Source organism: Rhinolophus sinicus, chromosome 3 (genome assembly GCF_057876585.1).
Source record: "Rhinolophus sinicus isolate RSI-liver-muscle chromosome 3, RSI-T2T, whole genome shotgun sequence".
NCBI lineage: Eukaryota > Metazoa > Chordata > Mammalia > Chiroptera > Rhinolophidae > Rhinolophus > Rhinolophus sinicus.
In genome coordinates this window covers 143,316,104-143,341,579 of record NC_142503.1, presented here as the reverse complement: position 1 = coordinate 143,341,579, position 25,476 = coordinate 143,316,104, and the positions used below count along the sequence as shown (strand labels likewise).

General features: G+C 38.3%; 1 protein-coding gene across 5 annotated transcripts in view; it reads right to left on the bottom strand.

Moving 5' to 3' along the window:
* Nucleotides 1–10,658: 10,658 nt before the first annotated feature.
* The window catches only part of SLC12A1 (solute carrier family 12 member 1), an 82,954-nt gene continuing 68,136 nt past the window's right edge, over nucleotides 10,659–25,476 (bottom strand). For all 5 annotated transcript variants that reach the window (XM_088797193.1, XM_088797189.1, XM_088797192.1 and 2 more), the window contains 7 exons: nucleotides 25,080–25,223; nucleotides 22,225–22,356; nucleotides 21,883–21,994; nucleotides 20,098–20,184; nucleotides 14,407–14,542; nucleotides 12,973–13,040; nucleotides 10,659–11,952 (listed from right to left, as the gene is read on the bottom strand). In XM_088797193.1, the coding sequence (XP_088653319.1) occupies nucleotides 11,817–11,952; nucleotides 12,973–13,040; nucleotides 14,407–14,542; nucleotides 20,098–20,184; nucleotides 21,883–21,994; nucleotides 22,225–22,356; nucleotides 25,080–25,223 (815 nt within the window). In that variant the 3' untranslated portion in view covers nucleotides 10,659–11,816. The remainder of the gene's footprint in view (nucleotides 11,953–12,972; nucleotides 13,041–14,406; nucleotides 14,543–20,097; nucleotides 20,185–21,882; nucleotides 21,995–22,224; nucleotides 22,357–25,079; nucleotides 25,224–25,476) is intronic.

Genomic DNA, 25,476 nt, shown 5'->3' with positions numbered 1-25,476 from the left:
TTCACTGAGTGAAATGGAAAGCTATTGGAAGATTTTGATAAGAGGAGGGACATGATCTATTTCACTTAAATAGATTTTAATTCATTTAAAGAATTGCTTGGGCTACTATGCTGAAATGAGGCAGGTAAGGATTAAGGCCCAACGCAGCGACTGGTAGCACAGATCAGGGATGTAGCAGTGGAGATGGCGAGAAGGGATTAGATTCTGGGTATATTCTGAAGCCAACAGGATCTGCTGATAGTTGAATATGAGATGAAGGAAAGAAGTCAAGGATGACTCCAAGACGTATGGCAAAGGTGGGGTTGCCACTTATTGAGATGTGGAAGAGTGCTAGAAGAGCTGCTTTGGGAAAGAAGACCAAGAGAGCTCAGTGTTGGACACATAATGTCCAAAATGCACAAGTAATACTTTTTTGTAATAGAATTCATTTTGTAAATGTACCTGTGAGCATGAAAAAATCATAGAACTGGTGATCATATCTCTCCAGTGTGCTGGTTGCATTAGTGGCCAGACTGGCTTAACATCTTTCAAGACCTAGTATGGCTTGCTTCTCTGAACTTCTCACCTTCCCTGAGAATATTTCTACCATGTTTTTGTTGGGAGAAATACAACAGGAAAATTAGAAAATCCAACTACAGAATTGCTTTGGAAATAACAACTGAGAAGTCTGTATGTGAAATATGTCAATCTCCTAAGATCTTGGGCATCGAAAGAGTGGCTCATAAGTGCATTCAGATGCTCAGAAAAGCCGCCAGCTTCAGGGAAAGAGCTACATCAGAGCAGAGGCCTGTGCTTTGGTCCCCAGGGCTCTGCAGCTGAATCTATAGCTTGGCAGTGACTCAGGTCTATCTCTAAAAAGCCGACTGCTTAGCTTTGGCCCCAAACAACCCTCTGCTGAGAGATGTTCCAGGCTGAGAAAGAAGCAAAGGCTCCTTGCTGCAGATGTCATTGCCTGTCACCTTCTCTGAAGTAAGTAGTACATTCATTACCTGGATCTTGGCCTCAGGCTGAGTTCTTCTGCATTCCTCATCTTGAACTATTTAACCTGAAAATACGCTCTATAAGACTTATGCAAGAGCTCCATCCATGCTGCTTCACCACAGACTCATTCCATGTAAATTAATTTTCCAGATAACTGAAGCTTAGCCGTCCTTTGATGTCAACCATGTGAAGGAGAATTTTTCTGAGGATGAACTGCACATATTCTTGCTTTCTTAACCAGACTGCATGGAACAAAATTGAACTTTTCTGCCGTTAGGCTGTCCTCTCACAAAGTGAGGATGTCCTCAGGCTCTAGGAAAGTATGTAGCGTCTGTGCCGCCCACACTTATGACCTCAGACTAACATGTTTTTGAGGCTTGTGTTTGCTTTGTAAAAAATGTTTTTGATATTTTTCTGCATCATCCCTCCTGTCGTTTATTGTTAGTTACTACTCATTTAACATACTGGAAAACACTAACTAGAAAACCATGTAACCAGAATTGTGTACAAATATCCTGAGAACTCTGCTTTAGTAATGGAAGGTCGCTGAGGTCTTTTTCAGCTTTATTTATGTTCTAGATTTCCCGAAAAGTGAGCATTATGTGTATTGTACACAGGTAGTGGGGCATTTCTTGGATATTTTACAGGCTATTTTTAACTTATTATCTGATTTCCAGCTTGAATCTTAGTAGCTGAGATATGACCTTTAGCAGTGCAAGCTAGCGTTTGTGGTAGCCAGAGTTCTAAGATGGTCCAAATGCTTCCTGGCCCCCTCTTGTTCATACCCTTTGTAATCTCCTCCCCTGAGTCTGGGCAGGGCCTGTGAGTATAATAGGATGCCACTCCAACGATTAGGTTACTTTATATGTTTGGCAAAGGATTTTGAATGCATAAGTAAAGTCCCTGATCAGTTGACTTTTAGTTAATCAAAAGGGAGATTGACCCAGGTGGGCCTGACTTAATCAGGCAAAGCTCTTTAAAAAAGGGTAGTTTACTCTCTGACATTTCTTTTTCTTTCTTCCTTTCTTTCTTTTAGCAATAACAGCAAACAGCAGTTGAGTTTATCAGCTGTATTGTTTTTGTCTTTTCTGAAAATAATAATGTCTAACACCTCTCTAAGTATTTACCATAAAGCTCTCAGCCAGGTACTGTGCTCAGCTATTAATACACATGATCTCATTTCCTTGCAACGACTGTCAAGGGCAGGTTCTTTTAATAATCCTCATGTTACATATGAGAAAATCAATTCTTCAGGAGGTTGGGGAATGATCCTCCACTAGTAAGGGGGGGAACTGAGATTCAGTTTCTGTCTGTCTAACTCCAGCACCTCAGCTTTTAATTTTACTTCCCTGCTTTTCTTCCTTTATTTCTTCTTCATGCTTTCCTTTAGTTACTTTGTGCAGTTTCTATCTTGAGTAGACTGTTAACGTTCGTATTTCTTATTTATTAATAAATCTACTTATAGGTATAAATCTACTTATGAGTACTGCTACATCAGCATAAAATACATTTCGTTATGTGGAATTCTCAATGTCTTTTTTGATAGAGTCTAAAATTGCATTATATAAGTCTTTTTTGACCTGAGTTATTTAGAAGAATTTTCTTTTTCCAATGAACAAGGTTTTTGATGTTTATATACTTATAAATAATGTTAGTTTTATTACATTGTGATAAAAATGTGATATTTACTATTTCTATGTTTTGGAATTTACTGAGTATCTAATACATAACTTCTTTTTACAAACACTGTGGATTTCTAAAATATGATGTATTCTCTGTGGGTGAGCACTATTGTACCTATTAAATCCATTTTTTAAATGTAGTTTGAATTCTCCTATATTTGATCTGTGAAAAGAGGTGATGTAGTGAGCTGTTTCCTAAGAACATTGACTTTCTGTGACTCCTTATGTTTCCAACAATTCTTGTATTATTTATATCAATACCATGCTATGTGTTTACATAAAGTTCCATTAGTATTACAGCTACATTATGGCTATATTTACATTATAAATATGAAATGATACTCTCCTGTCCTTCCTAATTCTTTTAGTCTTAAACTTTGAACAATATTGCCAAATCTATTCTTTTTGTTTGACTGTTTCTATATTCTTTTCTTTGACAGATCTACCACTTTTATTTCTCTGTTATGATATTCCAGCATTTACCCTCTAACTCATTTTACATCACATTTTTTGGGGTGGGGGGGCAAGAACTTTTTTATTCTATTTTTTAAATGATTGTTATTAAAAAATATAGCCAACATATAACATTATGTCAGTTTCAGGGGTACACCATAGTTGTTCAACATTTGTATACCTAAAGAAATGATCACTGCTAGTCCAGCAACCATCTGATACTACCACGCTCTCACAATGTTATTGACTATATTCCCCATGCTGTACGTTACATCCCCATGACTCATTTGTTTCATACCTTGAAAATTAAACCTTTAATTTCCTTCACCTTTTCCCCCCTTTAAAAATTTTTCTATTACAGTTGATATTCAATATTATTTTATATGAATTTCAGGTGTACAGCATAGTGGATAGACATTTGTGTAATTTAAAAAGTGGTCCTCCTGTCTAGTCTAGTACCCACTTGGCACTACACATAGCTATTACCATATTTTGACTATATTCCCTATGCTTTACTTTACATCCCATGACTATTCTGTAACCACTGATTTGTACTTCTGAATCCCTTCACCTTTTCACCCTGTTCCCCTAACCCCCTCCTATCTATCACCCTGATAAATCTAGTCCCCATCTGACACCATACATAGTTATTACAATATCATTGACTATATTCCTTATGCTATACTCTATATTCCCATAACTACCTTGCAACAACCAATTTGTACTTAATCTCTTCCCATTTTTCACCCACCCCTTCAAAACCCCTTCCATTTGACAACCATCAAAATGTTCTTTGTAACTGTGAGTGTGTTTCTGTTTTGTTATTTATTTTGTTCTTTTGATTCTGCATGTAAGTGAAGTCACATTGCATTTGTCTTTCTCTGTCTGATATGCTCCATTCAGCACAATACCCTCCAGGTCCATCCATGCTGCTGCAGATGGCAAGAACCCATTCCCTTCCATTGTATACATGTACCACCTCCTCTTTATCCATTCATCTGTAGATGGAAACACAGGCTGCCTCCACATCTTGGCCATTGTAAACAATGCTGCAATGAACATAGGGATGCACAGGTCACCTCTAATTAGCATTTTGGGCGTCTTCGGATAAACACCCAGAAGTGGGATTACTGGGTCCTTCTTTGTTTCTTATTATAGGCTTTGTTTTAAAATCTATTTTGTATGATATAAATATTGTTGTCCTACCTTTTTTTGGTTTTTGTTTCCTTCATTTCCATTTTCATGAACTAACTTTTTCCATTCCTTTGTTTTCCATGTCTGTGCGTCTTTTAATCTGAAGTGATTCTTTTGAAGGCAGCATGTGTAAGGGTCTTGTTTTCTTATCCATTCAGCCCTCCTATGTCTTTTGATAGGAGCATTTAATCCATTTACACGGAAAGTAATTGTTGATAGGTATGTAGCTATTTCCATTTTATTATTCATAATTTTGATCTATTTTTTTTTTCCTATCTCAAAGAAGTTCCTCTAACATTCCTTGTAATACTGCTTTGGTAGTGAGAAACTCCTTTAGCTTTTCCTTGTCTGGGAAGCTCGTTGTCCTTCAATTTTAAATTATAGTCTTGCTGGGTAGTGTGGTCTTGGGTGTAGTTCCTTGCTTTTTATCATGTTGAATGTTTTGTGCCAATCCCGTCTGGTCTGTAAAGTTTCTGTTGACAAACCAGCTGACAATTTTAAAGGAGCACCCATATAAGTTACTAGTTGCCTTTCTTTTGCTGCTTTTAAGATTCTCTTTTTGTCTTTAACCTTTGCTATTTTAATTATAATGTGTCTTGGTGTGGGCCTGTTCATCCTGTTTGGGTCTCTATGTGCTTCTTGGACTTGTATGTCTATTTCCTTCACTAAGTTAGGAAAATTTTCAGTCATTATTTCTTCAAATAGGTTCTCAATCTCTTGCTTTCTCTCTTCTCCTTCTGGTATCCCTGTGATGCCAATGTTGTGATGGTCGATATTGTTCTAGAGGTCTCTTAAACTGTCCTCATTTTTTAAATTCTTTTTTCCTTTTGTTGTTCCAATTGGGTGTTTTCTGCTACCTTGTCTTCCAAGTTGCTGATTTGATCCTCTGCTACGTCTAGTCTGCTGGCGATTCATTCTAATGCATTCTTCATTTCGGTTATTGTGTTCTTCACTTCTGACTGGTTCTTTTGTATGGTTTCAATATCCTTTTTTGTGCTTTCTATCTCTTTGTTGAAGTTCTCACTAAGTTCCTTGAGCATCCTTATAACCATTGTTTTGAACTCTGTGTCTGGTAGGTTGCTTGTATCCATTTCGTTTCTTTGTCTGGATTTTTCTCCTGTTTGTTCATTTGGGATGTATTTCTTTGTTTCCTCATTTTGGCTGCCTCTCTCTGTTGTTTCTATGTATCAGGTAGGGCTGCTTTGTCTCCCAATCTTCTCTAGGTGGCCTTATATAGTAGGTGCCCTGTGGCATAGGCTCCCTGGTCACCTGAGCTGGCTATTCCAGGAATGTCCCCTGTGTGGATTTTATGTGCCCTTCTGTTTTATTTGAACCTTGATTGCTATTGGCATGTCAGTAGGTGGGACTGCGCCTCAGGCTGATTGATTTGCTGTGGGGTCTGGATGCATAGACAGCTTATGGGCTGCTCTACAGGGGCGTCCCATACAGAGCGGGATTTGCCCCAGTGGCTCTGATGCCTGGTGAGATTGCCCTTTATGTGTGCCACTTGTGGGGCTAATTGGGCGTTGCTGTGCTGTGGTCTAATGCTAAATCCAAGTATGTTGGTTCTGGGTCCTTTTGGGAGGGGCTCTGGTACAGGCCCAGGTCAGTCACTGCCTGTGACTGGCTGGGGACTACGTGACAGGAGCTACAAAGGGATCCATTGTTAGTTGCTGCCTGTGCTGGACCTGGAGGCATGTGGGAGAGGCCATAGTGTGAACTGAGGACGGCTGCCACCAGCACAGGGTCTGGAGTAGCTCCAAAAGAAGCCAGGACACTCTTAGTCTTGCTGCTACTTGCTGGCTCCTATAAGGTTGTGCTGCAAATATAGCCTCCTGTGGCATGGAGTTGAGTGTGGCAGAGTCTCAGGGAGTTACCAGGGCAGAGCTGCAGAGCTCACTAGACAAATCAGATTCTGATTTGGCCGTAAGTGTAGGGGGCGGGCTCAACAGAGGGAAGATGGCGCCTGCCTGCCAGCTGCATGGGAGGAGGACCTCCCTCAGTGAAATGGCGACTGTTCTCCAACCCTCACCTGAAGCCATACCGCTCAGCCTGCCCACATACGCTTCTGACACCCCCAAGTCACTGTCCCTCCGCCAGAGCCCAAGGTGAGTGCCTGTTAATGAGTGAGTCTGTGCGCAGGCCGTTTAAGAGGGTTTTCTGAAGCCTCCTTCCCACTCAGATGGTCGAAATCCCCACTGTTTTTCACAGTCAGGTGTTGTGCGGGCCCCTCTTCCTGGCACCAGTACTCTAAGCAGAGGAGGCTGGCGTGGAGCTGGGGTCCCTCACTCCTCCATGGGAACCTCTCTGTCCGAGATATTCCTCCTGGTTCTCAACTACCTCATGGAGGTTTGTGGCCAGTTCATTTTGCGTCTCCACCCCTCCGACCAACCAGTCTTGACTTGGCTTCTTCTTTATAGGCCGTTATAAAAGTTCTGTTCAGCTAGACTTTAGATGGTTCTCCAGGTTGATCTATAATTTAGTTGTAATTTTGATGTGTTAACGGCATGAGGCAAGCACAGCATTTATCTACTCTGCCATCTTGGATCATTCTTCTGTTTCTATGTATTTTTGTTTATTCTTTTGTTTTTAGCCTTTTTGATATATAATTTAGAATATGATGCTAGCAAACAGAATAGTTTGATTTTATTGTTTAAAATTAAATTTGAGGTTCTTTAAGAAAGAAAAATACATTTATATTTTCTGTTTATTTCTTATATGTGTGATCTTCTATTCTCTGTATGATTGTATTATATTGTATGATTTCTCTTTTTAATGAGAATTTTTTTCTGACTTTTTTGGATTATGTTTTTCTTTTTTTAATGCCCTTTATGTATTCAAACTTTCAGACAATATTTTTAATTCTATTGGAAGACACATTTAAGCTATTTTTAAAAAATCATACTCAAACCTATATTTATAGGTTATATAAATGCTGATAATAAAATAATGTGTATTTGTTTTCCCATGTAAGAAACACTGTACCACTAGCACTCCTGGTGGCACTGAAATCTTGTCATGTGGAAAATTGGAGACATCACTCTGAATGGAAAAGTGAATAAAGAGTAGGACTCTGAAGTGAAATCACATTTAGTTTACTTCTGTTTCCCCTTTTTAAATGCACAATAATGGCATATGATTTAAAATTCTGTACCTATACAAACCTTAAGAAAGTATCTCAATTAATATAACAAAAATCCTAAGTGATAGAATATTGTGTCATAGTTTAAATGGCAAAGATTTTTCTTCTTTAGTGGGACCTAAAATAATGGTGTGTTTAGAATGGTGTCACAGATGAGATGAAATCTTATATGTGCTGTTTGAAAACACTTTTTCTGCACAAAAAAAGGAAGACAGATTGTTTTCAATGTCAGAAATTCTAAAAGAGGTAAGATTGACCGATATGTCCTGCTGTGGAGAAGTTTCACCTGTAGACCAGGCCTGGGATGGTGTGGGAGAGTGGTGGCCTTGTGAGTGTCTGGGCAGATGGTAGGGCCTGGAGCTGGGTTTGACCTCTTTGCTGTTCCTGCAAGTGATGGGGACACCATGATCTGTCAGTAACTGGGATATATTAGTACCAAAGTGAGTCACACCCAAAGAATTTCTCCTCTTCTCCCTTTGTGGAGTCCACACAGATCTCATCCTTATGTCAGTGTGTTCCCTAAATCCCTGCCAAGGAAAACATTGGAAATATGTAGGTAGACTGGCTCTGGGTGACCTGTGTGGTGACATCTAGCTAGCAAGGACCCTCCTGTGAATGCTAAGTCTTATATACCACACTGACAACAAACAGATGTGGCTGGTCTTCTTGATTGGCATAGAGACCTCCACCACACCACCTGGTAGTGTCACAAACTCCCTACTTAATCTTAGCTAGAGGCCTGTTTAATATCAACTTGCAGCCCAGTTTAGTAACTCAGCAGCCTAAGAGGAGTGAGACCCAGGGACAGCATTGTCCATCTCTACAAGTTTTCTTTTTTGTATTAGGAGAAGTTGTGCACCAAGGGCTGATTCTCTTTGGCTCAGCCTCTATGGCAGGCAGATATCTTTATGTGCCTTTGTAAAGGGCATCTGTGAAATACCTACATTTGCTTTGTGTGTCCACCAAGCATACTGTTTGGCCTCTCCGGGTAGCCATTTGTGAATACTCTCAGTATCCATCAAAAGGGATCCCACTCAGTACTACATTCTCCTACCTGCAGCTTCTCACCTCCTGTTGCAAATTGAGGGGAGAGGTTAATGGATTTCTACCAGGGTCTCTTGCAATGATTGCTTGTGATACTTTTTTTCCTCAGGAGCATTGGTTGTAGGCTGACCTTAGATAGCTTCCTTCAATCTCTCCCAAGTAAACTGTATTTTAAAAAATGTTATCATATGGATGGCATTCTTCTTTAGCTTGCTACTGTGATGCACATCTTTTCTACTTTTATGATTCTTTGGTCATTTCAAGGGGTATCTGATAGACGATAAAGAGAGTTAGATGCCTTTGCTCCAGTTGTGTGATTTCAGGTTTTTGTTGTTATTTTTAACAGAAGTCGGGTCATCCTGCATTTAGGATGTTTGCAGGACTTCCAAAGAGAAACATCATGAAAGTTACTGATTGAATGCATGTAACTGAGACTTAGGGGAGATCGGGGTAAGAAAAATTCGGGAGATATCAGCATGGGGGGGCAGTCAGGTCACTGGAATAGGAGCAACTGCCTAGAGCAGCAGTTTCAAAATCTTGCAGATCATCAGTCTCTCTCCCAGATATTCTGATTTAGCAGGTCCTTGGTAATCTCCAAGAACCTACAATCTTTTTTTAAAGCTTCCATTGAAAGATTCCTAAAGTTGAGTATTAATAGAACTTATAAGACAATTCTTCCAGAGTGGTCCTATTTATGTAGGAAAATTTTATGTCTATATGTAAATGGATGTGTTGTAGGGATGATGGCAGGGTCATCAACTGAAAAAGTGGTGATTTGGAAAAGCCATTGTGAGGAAAGCATGGGGGGAGCAGATGAGAAATGTAAACAAGGTGAGAGGACAGAGTAAGTTGGGCATCAATGCACATGATTGTGCAACTTTCTCCTTGGTCAGAAAGCTGAGTGTAGACATGCATATGATGGGTGTTTGGGTTGATAGAGTTGGGTGAAGCAAGGGACAAAGACAGCACATTGGAGACTACAAAGATCTTCTGGTATCTGATCGTAGCCCATCCTTTCAATTTTCTGCTATCCCAGCCTTTTCCCGATACAGCTGCTCTTGACCTTAAAATCACCAGTCCTTGCTGCCACTCATTCCTTTTCTCTCAGTCCATGTCCTCCTTTGTTAATTTGGAAGCCAAGGGGCATTACTTTAGTCATTCTCTTGCGAGTCACCCTCAGAAAATTAAATAACTAATTTAGGTCAAACCACTAATAAATGGTGAGATCAGGATTTGAACTTGGGCCAGTCTAAAGGTGTGTGTGTGTGTATTTTCCACTACTTTATATGGTCCCTGTGGTTGGCATGGTGATGTCCCACCCAGACCCTATTTCATGAAGACTTACTGCCCCAGCAGCTGGGAGTGCAGTCAGCAGAGAGACTTTAGCTCTGAGGTCCTTCAGGGATGTTGCAGCTGCAGAGAGCTGCCTTACCCAAGTTCATATCCCCTCATGGGCAGCAACATCCAATGAGTGATCAATGCAGGAGAATAAAAGCTTGGTGCTCTTGACCCTACTTGGGACTACTCTAAAAGGACCTTCTGTCTCCAGAGCATCCTTTGGGGTCAGCCAAGTTTGTCCTTGGGCCTACATCACAGCTCACCTTTTTCTCCACCCTTCCTGTTTTCTCCCCCTCCATTTCACGGGTGTTGATCCCAAGAGCACTCCTTAATAAACATACTCCACACTAAACTCTCAGTTTGTTACCCAGGGAACCCAAACTGCAACAGCCACTCAAAGAAACAGGAGTCAGACTTTCCTGTTACAGAAGTCAAATTACTTCTCACCTTTCCCAGAGAACTTACCAAGTGTTTCAGAGAATGTCAGGCCTGGATGAAACTAGATGCCTATTCCCCTAGTTTCCACGTCTACTCATGTGGATTTCAGGTACATAGGGCGCAAGAGAAAGGGTCTAATCCAGGGCTGAGTTAAGTCAAATGCTCCCAGATGTGGAGGGGGGACAGCCTGTTACTTAAGCTTTGCTAACTGTTTCTCCCTCTCTATCATCCTTCTGAGCCCTATCTGGTCTTGGAAGTCTTAAATCCCAGTTTTATACAATCTTTAGATGAGGCAACTGATAGAAATTTTCAGGCTCACATCTGCTACACCATTGTGCTATGGACTTAGTGACTGAAAATAAAAAAATAACCTAGGCCAAAGCAAACAAATTTCAGTGCTTTTATTTCAGGTTCATTGTTTCCCTTATATCTTATCCGTTAGAATAAACAGTCAAAACATGTCAGGAAGAAAAATCAAGGCATTCATCAGAAAATAAAATTTTGTTGGTTTTTCAATGTGATTATTATAGGAATACTAACAAAAATGAATAAAATCAATACTCGTATATTCCAAATTTTGCAAGCTTTTCCACTTCACATTTTAGTTATTCTTTTAAATTCATACAATCACTATATAAAGTAACTAAATATATGATTCAGGATATGTTTATGATGGTTTGAAAATTTGTGGTAGTTGGTTTTCAATTACTAGACATCTATGAAGATTTCATCTGTGCAAACCACTTAATTAAAAATATGTAAAGTAATATTATGATGGAAATTTCAAAATACTTAATAGGGAGAAAGTTAAAGTTTATATCATGAATGGAATATATTTCATTTGCTTAAAATATGCACTGCCTTCTAATCCAGCTAATATACTTTTTAGTCAGCAGCAAATTGAAGCCATATGTTATCAATGATCACTCAGATCACTCTAAGTATATAATCTGTGTTACATTAAATAACTTTCTATAGGTAACTGCTTTACACATTTTGTAGACTCAAGTACTTCTTAAAGTTTTCAGTTATTGATTTTCAAATCTTCTTTGTAGGTATAAGCCTCTCAGAAGGGCAAGTATAATCGTGTTTCCTGCCCAGCTGGTCTTTTCCTTTGATAACCACCCATGTTACTCTACAGCCTGTCAATAGGCATTTAATAAGAACCTGCTGTGGGGCCTGAGGTCTCAACAGGGCCTAGAAGCAAACAAAAGATTAGGGTTGCCTGGAGAAACTTATAATCAAGTTGGTGGTTTTCATGAGCATAAACCAGCATGGGGTTGCTTAATTTTCTTGTTTATCAACAGCAATGATAAAGATGTTTTTCTAGGGGTAGCATTGGCTTTGAAATCCCCCTTAAGCTGATAGAAAAAAACCCAGCTCCCATTAACTAATAAAAAAAAAAAGTGGCTAAGTTTATATAGAATGCTGTAGGATAGTCTCCAGAGGTTTGCATAACCATAATCGGATTTACAACAGAAAGTACTGGAACGTTTCTTAATTATCCATACGCTAAGCTAAAATGTGTTCTAATTTTTCATGTTTTAAGAGTAAAATGTCAGGACATTTTTGTGATTTCCTCTAACTAGTAAGACAGGAGGGAGGTTCTTTGTGAGGATTTCCAACCAAGCCATGTACAACCAATCTGATATCGATCCTTTTCTTGCCACAGGAAGGCTCCTGACAGAATGGAAAAGCAAAACAGAAGTGACAATTACTACAGTCAGTAACATCACTAGTTGTCTGAGCTATTTAATAAGCAGTGGTCTGAAACTTTTATACCCCTCCCTCCCAATATGAAAACACTGAAATTATTTAAATATAGATATTACGCTGATGTACTTCTCCAATGATACAAATATCTATAAATCAGAAAACTAGGCTTAGGCATTGTAGAGACAAAACACAGCTATAAATTTTCACTCTTCTTAAACAGAAAATTTGATCAACCAATACTTCTCACTTTTTTTGGCAGAAATAATTTTTCCCAATGGCTTAAAGTTTTTTTATTTGGGAGAAACCTCAGAAACCAGCTATTTGAACGACCCAATTCAAGAGACCATTCTATGTCTTCGATGGATAGCCAGTCCTCCAAACTAGACTTTGCTTGAAGGCATATTATCTTTGTACAGAGAAGTCAGTTCATGGTGTATAGATGTGAAATAGTTGGAGATGATCACGTTTAGCTATCAATCTTTAGGTAAACAAACATTAATCTCAGCAGGTACACCTCTAACATTTGTTGGGTGGAGGGCAAAGAGTGGAAAAGCCCATTGCCCTTTTCTCCCACCTTGGCCTCTCTCCACATGGCAAGGAGCCTTGGGAACATGCCGTGGACCCCACACCACAGAGCACCCACCCAGGGAAGGCGCCTGTGAATCTCTGTGGCCGGCTTGGGGCTTGTTAGGCGGCAGTTCTGGGGTCAGGTTCCTGGAGCATGGTCTAGAGGGGCAGCCGGGGTTCTAGGTGGGCATTGCCCTGGCCCCAGGGGTCTGGCAAGCCTGGAGGAATGGCACGTGGGGCCTTCCAAAGCCCATGGCCCTGGTATTCAAGGTCTCAGGATGGCATTTATTTTCCTTCACTAAAATCCCACCTTTCAAGTTCAAACTTTCCACTTGAATAGTTGTGAGCTTTTATATTGATTAACCCATTTACCTAAGATTTCCCTGTAACATTCTGAAATGTCTCAGTAATACTTACAGGACTATGAGACTAGCAGCTCTTGAGTGCTCCTGTAAGAGTTCATTCAGCCGAACTTGCCGGTAACTCTGTGGACAACATTCAGGGTTTGTTGAGGGCAGCTTTCCCAGAATTATGAATAAGAATTTACCTTCTCACCTCAAATTATGGACAAGTAGAAAAACTTCACTTTTTAAAAATTTAACAATGATTTCATTCAGGTTTGGAAACTTAAGTGTTTTAAAAACATGAGAAATGTTAGAAATGTAAACTATAAGACCAGATTGTCATTGTATTATAGTGGGTTATTAAATTCTAGGGAGAAAAAAGCAAGCAAACAACATGGATAAACATAAAATGAAGATGAGAATGGCAGGTTCTGGGGAAAAGGTTTGCAAGTGAAAAAAATTAACCTTATCTTCATATACCAATTTCATATCCTAAGAATATAGATTATATCCTAGTCTACCTTTCTTTAAACTGAATATTTTATCAGACTGGTTTCAATTACAAAGTTACCAAAAGACTCACTTGGAAAAAGAACTACATTATCTATTTTGCAGTGATGAGAGTAATATTTATTACTATATTTCATTGCTCAGTGAAATATAATGATATTCCAGATATGTGATTTACTCAATTATGTGAAAATCTTTGTTAGAATTGGGCATCTTATTACACACAGAATTTAAGATTCTTAGCTCAGTAATTTTTCCACTAAATATCAAAGTGATCTAATTTGTTCCAACTTCAGCTCCTAATGTAGTTTATTTAAATTTTGTAGTTTAGAGGTTCTTGTGGTCCTTTTTCTTGAATGTCCAATCCAATTCAGAAGTCAATTCTTTTACCTTATTCTTATGTCCCTGCCCCTTTCATCATCATCACAACTTCAGCTCAGGCCAGATAGGGGTAACTCCCATCTTTTCTAGAGAACCCAGCCAGATTGGGGTTACCACCATTTTACCATTTTACATCCACGCTACAACATGTGCCTGATTCAACTTTCATATTCATTATTCCAATTACATATTTTTTCAGATCCCTCTGTTAGTGTTCATAGCTATCTTCATCAGGTTAAAATTCTTTGTTATTTTGTCAAATTGTGATAATCTATCTTTGTCTACTTTGCATAGATATTGACTTGACTTAAATTATTTGAGACTGATAGGTCTGTCTTCTGTTCTATAAAATTAAATTTGAAAGGAGACTTCACAATATGTATCAATAAGCTGTCCTTTTAACTTTTAAAAAAATGATTTTATGTTAAAAATGAAAAGTTTTCTTAAATCCTCATATCCAGTAATATAATTGAAAAGCACTTGGAAAATGCAGGAACCCTGGATCTTAAACAATGAAATTCTATAACAGACACAATGCTTCTTGATCTTTAAATCCACCACTGTTTTCTTTTTCAGCTGGTTAGACAGCAAAGTAAAAACTAAGACAAATCTTTACCTTTTCCTTGACTGCTTCCAGTTCTGCATCTGTAATTTTCCACGGATTTTCTCTCTTTAATTTCTCAGCAGTTATTGAGTCTTTGCAGCTTTCATGGAGACAGTATGGTTCTATCATCTCTTCAAAGACTTTCCAGCTGAAATTGGAATTATAAAGGAGACCTCACAGTGGGAAATTAACTCATTATTTCACAGATACTCCAGGTTTGACTGACTGGCTCTGCTGGATGAATCAAATCTGAATGTCATGCAAATCTTTTAAGAGTTATCTTTGCAGGGGACTTAATGTGAGTGAAACCTTGGCTATAATACTGCCTCCCTTCCCAAGGAAAGGTCTTACTTAACATGCATGAGGATTGTTAACCTTCTAGGTATTAGATCCTCAATATAAACACACGAATATATTCTGCAAATACATTTTCTACATAGTATAGTCAAAGACATAGTTGTAATGTAGACACTTAGCCCATAAGAGAATTTCCATCAGCTTATTTTACAGATTCCATGAGAGACATGCATGAATTAATGTAGGGGATAAACTAGGCTCCTAGTGACTTGGGTAGGGCTGCCTTCCTCACTTTAGCCCACATGGCAACTCCCACTCACAGCAAGAGTCTGTGGGCAGCTGGGAGGGTAGTAAGGGTCCCCACAAGTTTAGTGGCTATAGAACAATTTCAATGTTTGCTGCAAATAATGCAGCCTTTTTCCTTCTGGTGTTGCTGCCTGAGCTTTTCAAATGACTATTATTCAGGTGCAGGTTAGAAGAAAGAACAAAAATCAATAATATTTTAATGTTTAAAAATCTGAGGCCATTTTAGAGCAATTAAGAAGACATTATTTAGTAGAAAACTAGGAGCACTATGTCAGCGCTGTGGAACATTTAAAAAATTGCAGGAAAAACCTCACTCTTGTCTTTCATAAGATATATTTTTTAAAATGATAGCATAAAACAAAGCTTGTAATTTATGAGAATAGTTGTTTTTGGTATGCGATTTTAAGATGATCTCAAATATAAACATTGTTTTTTGGTTTTATATAACATAGCTTCCTTATAACTAAGTAACTTTGGAATGAGCAGTAATTAGATTCAATGTGCTGTTAGGCTAAGAAATTAAAATATGGAGACATGGGTTCAATGATCTCATCCGTTATCGCGTTTTAAGATTTGCAGATCAAAGTGCAGAGATACAAAGGAGTAGGATATCCCTACCAGTGTGCCTTTGTGAAGGGATTGATGAGATAGATACTTAATGCAGTAGACTTCTGACATTTTGACTTATTGAAGATAGACAACGACAGGGAAGGAATAAGACTGATGTGCCCTATTATTCTTTCAACCACACAATACTTGAATTTGCTGTTCATTCCAACAATGCCCTGCCTTCAGAGACCTTTGAGAGCCATCAGTGCAAAGGTGCTGGCCTAGGATGGAAGAGCCTGGGTTCTCCCTCCAGCTCTTCCATTTTCCTCCTTGACTGGATAACCTTGCCTATAGAAGGGTTGCTCAGAGCTGGCAAGAGGATTGGTATGAGGGTCAGTATGATGATCTGGGTGATGGTGCTATGAAAAGTGTGCAGTGCCCTGTAAAAACAAGGCATTCATTTTACTGCACAGTCACAGGACTGAGGTTAGCAATTAAGAGGCTCTCTGTTTAAACTCCATGTATACTTATTTTGATCAAGATAAGAGTTTTCTTCGCATCTCAGCACAGGTGCTTATCAGAAAGACCAGTTCAAAAATAGTTTCTAAGAAACGGAAGGTGGAGTGGAGGTTGCCGGTTGTCTCCCCAGCATTTATGCTTCCCCATTATATCTAGGTGGGAATGACTCCATCCCTACCCAGTATCAGCCAATCAGCACAGTTCTATTCCTTCTGCTAGAGTGATTGGCTAGAGTGGGCACATAACCCAGGCAGGCTTGACCAACAGGTACTTAGCATTCCACTGACTACTGTGAGTGGCTCAGTGGCTTAGATTGGTGTAAGCTGAGTGGAGCCCATGGCCTCAATTCAATGACCGGGGAAGAGACAAACTTTCTCTCCCTGAATACAAATGAGCAGATATGTTGTCCTGGTTGCTATGGGCAATCACCTAGTTTTTATAAGCAAAATCAACTTTGATGATTTCATAATGGAAGGTAGAATGAAAAGAATGAAAGAGAATTAGTCCTTGATTGTAAAATTAACCTTCTGTATCAAGCTTGCCTGAAAGCAAAAATACACTTGGATTTCTCAGCTATGTTTGACGATAATTTCCATTATTTAAGTCACTGAGTTTTTCTTTTACTTGCAATCGAAATATGCTACGTGACACAGAAGGTTATCACAGGGCTGTATTTGCCCATTTATTTTCTCTAAACTCTCACTGCTCCTTGTCTATGTTCATCTTTGATTTCTTCATCCTAAGGCTCATCCCAGGGCGGGCTAGTTTCCATCTCCTAGCTAGGTGATCCAAAGGTAGCTCAAGATTTCTATTTTGCTTCTCATTAAATGTGATTTTTCTTATAAGTATTTTTAATTGATTCAAAAGTAGGCCAAGCATTACATGATATGAAATATAAATGAGAATTAATTCAATTTAAATAATTAACTCCTAGCTGCCCTGCCTTCCCCATCCTTGTTCCTCATAACAAAGTTTAAATTTTTTAAATTGCATAAAAATTTCTCCCTATTCATATAAGATTTCTTCTCTCAAATTAATGTAGTAGTTGTTTTTGTGACCACTCTAAATTTTTAAACTAAATTATCTAGTTCAGTGCTCCTAGTTCCTCTTTGATTTCTGTATAAAGATTGTTGTCTTTTTGGCCTATGACTTTTAATTTAGTCTATACAATAAAAAAAGAAATTTAAGCACAAGAGCTTTTCAGTTTCTGCTGGCTTGATTATTTTCTCATTAACTTTGCTTTTGTACTCCCTTCCACCCTTGCTCTGCCATATTTATTGATAATGTTTCTATGATCAAATGTCTTCATCAAGACTTACTGATGTTTTACGGGTAGTTGAAAGATTTGTTAAAGGCAACTTAAGGGCATTTAACATTAGTCTCCAAAGTGGAAATCATTGACAAACTATTTTTGACATTGTGTGTTACCTGGTGACCAAGAAACAGCAGTGATCGAGATCGTTGTTAAAGGTAGATAAGAGCTGCCCAGCCAAGAAGGTCCATGTGGGAACTAAAATTGTGCCAGGACTCTAAGCTTTGGACCCTAGGCCCAGGGCTACATCAGCCCAGAGAAAGCGGTCTCTTTCTCTAATTGAGCAACTCAGAGGAGTTGCCTTTTTAAAATGATCACAAAGGTGCCAAATGTGCTACCTGTGGCCACCTGTGAGATTTACTGAATGACCTTTCTCTGTTCTAAAATTTACCATATTACATTTTACAACATAATATATCATCAGTTATCGCAGAGGCTGAAGAGAGGAGAATGGCACTTCCAGCCCGCCTTTACTTGGTGGACCTTTTGTCTTCACACTAGGGTACATTAACTGCAAGAATTCTTTTATTCCAATAAGAATGGATGTTTTCCCCCTGCCTCTTCTTCAAGACCTTGAAATATCAGAGAGAAATCTCCAAAATTCTGAAAACAATTTCATTTTTCCCTGAGAAAGGGAAGTAGATCTCTTCATTGCAGGATGATGAGAACATGTAAAAAAAACCAACCAAATTAAAACAGTGTTTACAGTCAAATTTAGATACCAGGACAAAAGCAAAAATGCCTGGGTCCTTTGCTTCTTACTATTTAGTTTGCTCCCTGAGAAGAGGCAACCGTGGCACAAAGGTCAGGGATAGTAAGAGAAAGAGTGAGTAGACTGGTGAGCATTCAAAGAATGAAGAGGCATGGTTACTGGTATAACAGCATTCTCAGTGATAGGACAGGAATGTATGCAGGGGGTGACCATGGCAGCTGGGCAGAGAGTAGCATGAAAGAAAGGTAAGGAAACAAGGACTTGGGTAGAGACAATCATATTGATGGGTAAAGAAGCAAGGGCTATAGGAAGGAATACATCAGCAAGCAGACAGTTCTTTGCTGCTGATAGGACAACAGCAAGAAGAGTTCAGCTACAAGAAGTAGGTAACTGAATTGTGGCCAGGACTGAGCTAGGGCTTATGAAAACCCCAAAGTTAGTAGGGGACACTGTGACTACCCTGTAGACAACAGTAAATGGCGCTGTACTGGCAGAGCCCTGGCAGGCTCTGGCCTGTTGCTAAGTGGCACATACTAGGGAATCATTGGACCTGCTGTGTTATAAAAGAGAACGCATTTCCAACCATTAAATCCATAAAATGAACTCATTTGATCACATCACTGCAAATGCCAAGAGGCAAAGACTTAGGAATTAAAATTCTTCAAATGAAATGTGGAAGGCTACCAGAGATTGTGGCATGACAATAATCATATCAGAATGTTAACTCCATTTACCATGGAGAATTATAAATCTGTTCTTAATTTTTCTTAAGTATTTACAACTGTAGAAATATAGGAATGCAAAGCATTGTGGTATATATGATATAAAGAAATATTACACAGTAATAATCTAGGACAACCCTGTCAATTACAGCTTTCTTATTGCAGTTAAGGTGTTTGGTAAAACAATTTGAACTGTCCCAAAGACTTGGTGGAATCATGAATACCCTCAAACAGCATGAACTTGGAGGCGGTTGTTTGGTAAATAAGAACACATCCTACATCTGGATGATTTTCAGTTAGTTAAGAAGCTCATGTAGGATAACAGTAAGGGAAGAGCAAGAAGACTTGAGGGTGGAATGGCAACCCAAGGAGACTGCAGGAGAAATGATGGTCAACAGAAATGAGAAGAGGTCCAACAGGCCAGCGAGGACCTAAGCTATGCTGAGACCTTGGTGACTCTCTAACATTTGGAGGCCCCATTCCACACCAGATCAAACATAGAGAGTTGCATCCAAACACAACAGTAAACATGATCTTGGACTGAAAACGTTTTATAATTGTTAACTTACCACTCTAAATAGTTCACTTAATTTACAATTAGCTATAATTTCTAGACAATCTTCTTGCTCCTCTGGGAACTCCTGTGAAGATCTAACTTACAAATATCATGAACTTGACAAATTTAACAATTAATGAGGGCTGAAATTATGTCATGTTTTGAGGACATTTAGCCAGTTATTTCAGTTTTGTCATTTTTAAATTTTGGAGCCGATACATGTCCTTGCCAGGCTTCAAATGGTTTTAGAGCCCCCTTTGGCGGCCCTCACATGTTCTAAGTGTTGAAATGGCCATGACTGTCATTGTGCCAAGAAAACACAAGCTGTTTCCATATCTTCTCCACTGGAGCGCCCCAATCCAGGATGCCCCACCTGTAACTTTAAATAATGAAAACGTGCCCTCACTGTGTAGGTCAGAACCATCTGAGCTTTACCTTCTGTTCCTCTTGCTACCATAGACACCAGGAACATGAAGGACAATTCTAAAATGCTAACTCAACTGTGTTTCAACAAGTCTCCCTCTTAAGCTCATCTTCACCATAACACCTTTTCATTCCATTAGAACCTATTTGATAGTGCTATGTCATCACTATTTGAATTCCCTTTTTGTTATATCCTTTCAGGAGGTCACTGTAGGAAATACATAACATTTTTACCCTTTAATACTCAACACAAAAGAGAATGAGAGATGTCACAAATAAACAATGAACCTTGTTAAACATTTCGTACCTTTCTTTGTTTGGCTTAATGTTGATGTCACCAATGATATGGATGTCTGCAAATTTTATCCTGAATTTGCTCAGAAGGGAAGCTATTCTGAAAATAGGAGAAAAACATTTTGTCATTGCACTTTTAACTATTTTCAATCAAAGAGTTTTATGTTTAAGATATCAAAAGCAATCACATCTTATTTCAGCTTAGCTTTCAGACAAAGGCTTTGGTTAGTGTTTGATTTTCATTACAGTACTTAATAGATATATTAAATGTAGACCAAGCGATTCCACTGAAGGCAAATTCCTGTCAGTGCAGACACTGAAAATAGCAAACCCAGGTCTGCAATCACGTTTCAGGAAAGCTAATATAGAGCTGTTTAAACTTTCTTATTATTTGGAAAAAGAAAAAAAACCAGTGTTATTGTCTATTATCTTGCTGATAAGTTTTATAGTTTACTGACAAAATACTGACAAACTAATAATTACTATATATTGTATCATTATATAGTAGAGGTTTTTTCCCCCTGGCAACTAAAAATTTTGATACAATTTCAAAGTTACAGAAAAATTGCAAGGAGAGTGCAAAGAAATCACAGATTCATTAATTGTTTATATTTTGCACCATTTGATTTATCATTCTCTTTTTGTCTTTTATTTATATATGTCTACATCTATCTATACCTTCTTTCTTTCCATTTTTCTTTTTTTGCTTGGTTTCTACTTACCTGCTCACCTACCTACCTATCTGCCATGTTAAATCTGCAGCTGTCAGCCTCCTTTACCTCTAAATACTTCAGTGGGTATTGCCTAAGAACAAGGGCATTCTCTTACATGAATAGAGTACAATTTTTGACATCAGGAAGCTGCACATTGATACCATACTGTCATCCAATCCACCAATTATTTTCAATTGTCACCAGTTGTCTCAATAAGATACTGGAGGCTCCAAGAAAATGTAATTGTTATAGACATCATGTTTGTTTACATTTTAATGATTCTCTTTAAGAGGAATTAAATGTATAATGTCCTCCTAAGAAGGGGGAGAAAATATGAAGAAAAATCACTGCATAAAAGCCCATCACTCATCATTGTTTTGCAGTTTCTGGAAGGAGGTTCCAGGAAGGGTTCAGGAATTAGACATCCCATGAGGGACCAACAGCTGCTGCAGGTGCTTCTTCAAATTGCCACCAGAGACCTTTGATTACAGCACATTCTCTTATTCTTACAATTATGCCTCAACTCTCCATGACTAAATTAATAAAGAAACAGACTCACACTATGGGACTTTTATTATTATTATTATTATTATTTAATTGGAAGAGTTCTCAACAGTCATCCATTTTAATTCTTCCAAACTACAATTGAGAAACTAGGGACCCAGAAATGTGTGTGACTAATGCAAAGTCCTGCTGCTCATTGGTGGCAGGGCTGGGACAAGGACCAGGTGCCCTCAGTTCTCTTTTAAGTGAGCTGTGCTAGAGTGACTGCTGTGAACTAACCAGTTTGAATCACCTAGAAGAAACTATTGGACCCAAATTCCTTCAGGCTTTTTCTTTCTTGGATACACTTACTAGTCAGAACATAATGGACATTATAAAAGATAATGATACGCTCACTCAAGACTTGAGATGAGGCTTCTGTGCCAAGCTCCTTTTTGAAAGCATTTGTGGCAGGGGATAAAAGGACTTGAAGACAGTGAGTAGAAAACTTACACAGATAATTTATTGACCAGAAAACCAAGTAATGCTTTAGAACAACAAACATCCAAAATGTTTTAACACGTGAGAGATAAGTTACTTACGCAATTTTTTCTTCTTCAATGCGGTTTATCTTCCCTCCGACATAGATTCTTAACTTACAGTCTTTCCATTTTTTTCTGAGAGTCAAGATATAGGGGATAAGGAGTGTTAAACCTGAAAAAAAAGTAAATTATGACAGAAAAGATGAGTACAGCTAGCTGAAAGGAAATGAAGGACTTTGCAACTGTTTTATTCTCACTTTCATAGCTCCTAAATAATACAGTCTTTGGAGATCACAGAAATATTATTCTTTAGCATTGTTTTCATATACCTTCCCACGCCAGTTGTTAAATTTATCAACACAGAAATTCTGCCTTCCTAGTGTATATTCTGGAATATTTTACCTCCATCATCAAATAACCACCAAACATCAATTGTGCCTTTTCCTTGCTTCTTTTTAAATTGGGTGCTGGCTTCCACCAGTTTCTGGTTGAACTCCCCCACGTGCATGGACTGGATTGTGTTAATGCTGCTGTCTGTAATGAGAAAAATAATACAGCCATTTGTCTTTTGAGGAAAGAAACAAAATAACTTTGCAATAAATCTGTTCAGGAAAATAGAGGAAGGGTCATAAATTTGTAAGTGCTTTTTATACTTACAGGTAAATAGTGATCTCTATTCTCTGAAAAGGGAGCTAAAGGTCAAGTGCCATAGTAATTTAGATCACCTTCAGTAGTTCAAAAAATTTGATATTGGTTTTATGGTTACAGTTTACAATCCACATTATAAAGCTGTGGATTGTTTTCAGGTCATTAGTACTCTGTCTCAGAGTGGAATTATTATCTAGACATGTAATAATGCTAAATTATCAAGTAAATCCTGATTTTTCCAAATTTCAGGTATAAGTCAATTTAATCATATTTTCAAATTTACTTGAAAGAAGAACATGTGGTGATCGATTTTCTGGAGATAAGCAATAGAATCAGAAGTATTCCTTCATTAGACAAGTCATTCACTCAAGTATAATTTTGGTGTAAGTTCCACGAATGTCTGGGTTATAAAGGTGGCCAGGGACAATGTACAGCTTGGCTTTCTATGGCCAAGCTTTCTTCTCAAGGAGGGTTTTGAGGCTAAGGTAAAGCCATTTGAGCTATTTGCATCTCTGGGAAAGAGATGAAAAAGCCAGAAAATATGGAAAGACAAAATTCCTTTACTTGAGTTATAATTAAGGGTGCACAGAAGATAGGTGAAAAAGAAAATTTTTTTTTTAATGCAATTTCCAACCTAACATGGACGCAATGTAAGTGTACGAGGGAACTAGGCCAATGTTTAAATTGGACCCTTGTTCCTATTTGCCAGTGGGGGTTTCTTTGCTACACCGTATATACTCTTTCTCATTTCCACATCTTTGAAAGTTGTGACTTTATTGCTCATTTCAAAGAGATGGTGTCAGTGTAGTGCTTAGAGGAGAGCTGGCAGCGCTCTGAGCTTTCTCTCTGATCTAAGAGGTTCTAAAGATGCTTTGTTCTATCTTTTGCTGTTTCCATGTTTGGGGCTGTCCATTCTGAAGCAATTATCTTATATTGTTTCTGTCTCCCTAGGACTGCTGAGGGAGAAAGTAAATACATTTACAACACGCACTGAACTCCGCTCCCACTTACATGCACATCAAAGCATCCAGTGGACTCAAGCACCAGTGCCTGGGAGGCAGATGGTGCTGATCTAGAACTCAAAAGAGTTGTTAACCTACCGAAGCCCAGCAGTGAAAGGTCCTATTTAGAGCTGTGTCTGAAATTTTAGGTGTTGGAAATAAAACGACATTATTTTACTTTTCTGAACAATGAGACATGTTATGTTGACTTTCAGAGGAGTATATTTTTGCCCAAAATATTGCGATGCAGGACAGGCTTCCAGAATAAATAATAAGTCCCCCTTTCATTAATAAGGACATGAATGCTTCCTTCCTCCTCATCAGCTAGAAAATAGTACTGGGCTATGACTTCTGAATTTTCTATTGCTTTTCCAGACTGTACCATTGAATAGACCAGATTCAGTGGATAGTTAACTCTTCTCACAAATAAACCAAATAATTGGAAAGGAAAGAAGATAGTAGTTAGCTTTCCGATGGTCTTTTTCTAATAATTATACCCATAAAATCCTGATGTACCACCAATTTTAGATTTAAACACATCATTTTTATAGAAAATGTCATTTTAAGGGCTCTCTTAATAGCCCATGGAATATTCCAGGTACCTGAGAGTACCTCCAGTATTTGAAGGAGTAAATGTTTGTATTTCCCATCATTCTATGTAAATATGTAAAAATATTATAGACAGATGAAATGTCATCCTTAGACGATGGTAGGAAAACAAGGAAACAAAACCAAGCATTTTCCAGGGTAGAAGATAGCCTCTTTGAAAGGTTGGATCCTGTCAACGTAGATGAAGAAAAAAGCCTGCTAAGTCTCAGTTTGAATCTTGCTATTTGACTTGGAGACCATCCCAGAGAAAAGATCTTTCTTGGGCCCCACACAAGTAAATGACTTCAGTAACTAGGAATATTTGTTCTTGACAGAAATAAATGTTAACATTCTAATTTTCTACCAGCAGAGGTCGCTGCAGACCTCATTAAACTCAAGTCGCAGGATTTCTGAAAAGCGCAATTTTCCAAAAAAAAAAAAAATCAGATGTTTGAATAACCCGCTGATAACATTTAAAACATACTTTCTCATTTTCTGGTCCCTTGTTCCAAGGATGTATACTTGATATTCAGAGACAAGTATACCACTCAGCCAAAATCTACAGGTAATTAGTATCAATCAAGTTCCAAGTCCAGAATTCTGGTTTGCGACAAAGATGCTTTTTTTGAAATTAGACTTCTAGCAGGATCCCTTATTCACCTATACTAGTCAATTTTCAAATCTCTGAAATGTCTGCAAGGTGTGTGGGGGAGAGGGGGATGTAGATAAACCAGTTTGGGTATTGGTTATTAAATTTCTGTCCTGTTTTCATCTTAACTAAGAAGTGGATTCCACACCAAATATTATTTTAAAATAAAGACTTTACAGTAAAATGTTACCAAGGGATTACCATTGCTGAGAAATGACAATAGCTTCTACCTTTCACCTGCACTACCTTCTCAAATGTTTTCCAGTCCTTCCTCAATGCCCCCAACATCTTAGAAGCTGACTGCTGACCTCTACAGATACTCAAGAAGTGCTCATCTTGTCATCTTTCTTGCAAATTTTAAAAGTACTTACCTTTTTTAGCTGTTGGTTTAGTAATGTTCAACTTGCCAGCTTTTTTAAACAAGCCTCGGATGCCTCCATTTCCTTCTTCACAGTCACTGTCTTTGATAGTAGCTTCTAGAGCCAGCCTCTCCTGTTCTAATTTCTCTAATTCCTCTGATGACAGAAGACAAAAATCACTCACTTAACTCAGTGTGACCAAGTTTCCAGGAACATTCAGAAACTAGTTTAATAATAAAAATGGCATAGATACAATAAAGTGATTATTATCCTATGATTTTTTCCTGAATGATTATGAAAAAGTAATGCATATCAGTAAATTATATTCAGAGAGTAATAACTAGCCCTCCCCCCCCCAAATAGCTCTATGTGTTAGGTCCCTGGGTTTTTATTTGTAAGGGCAAGGGGG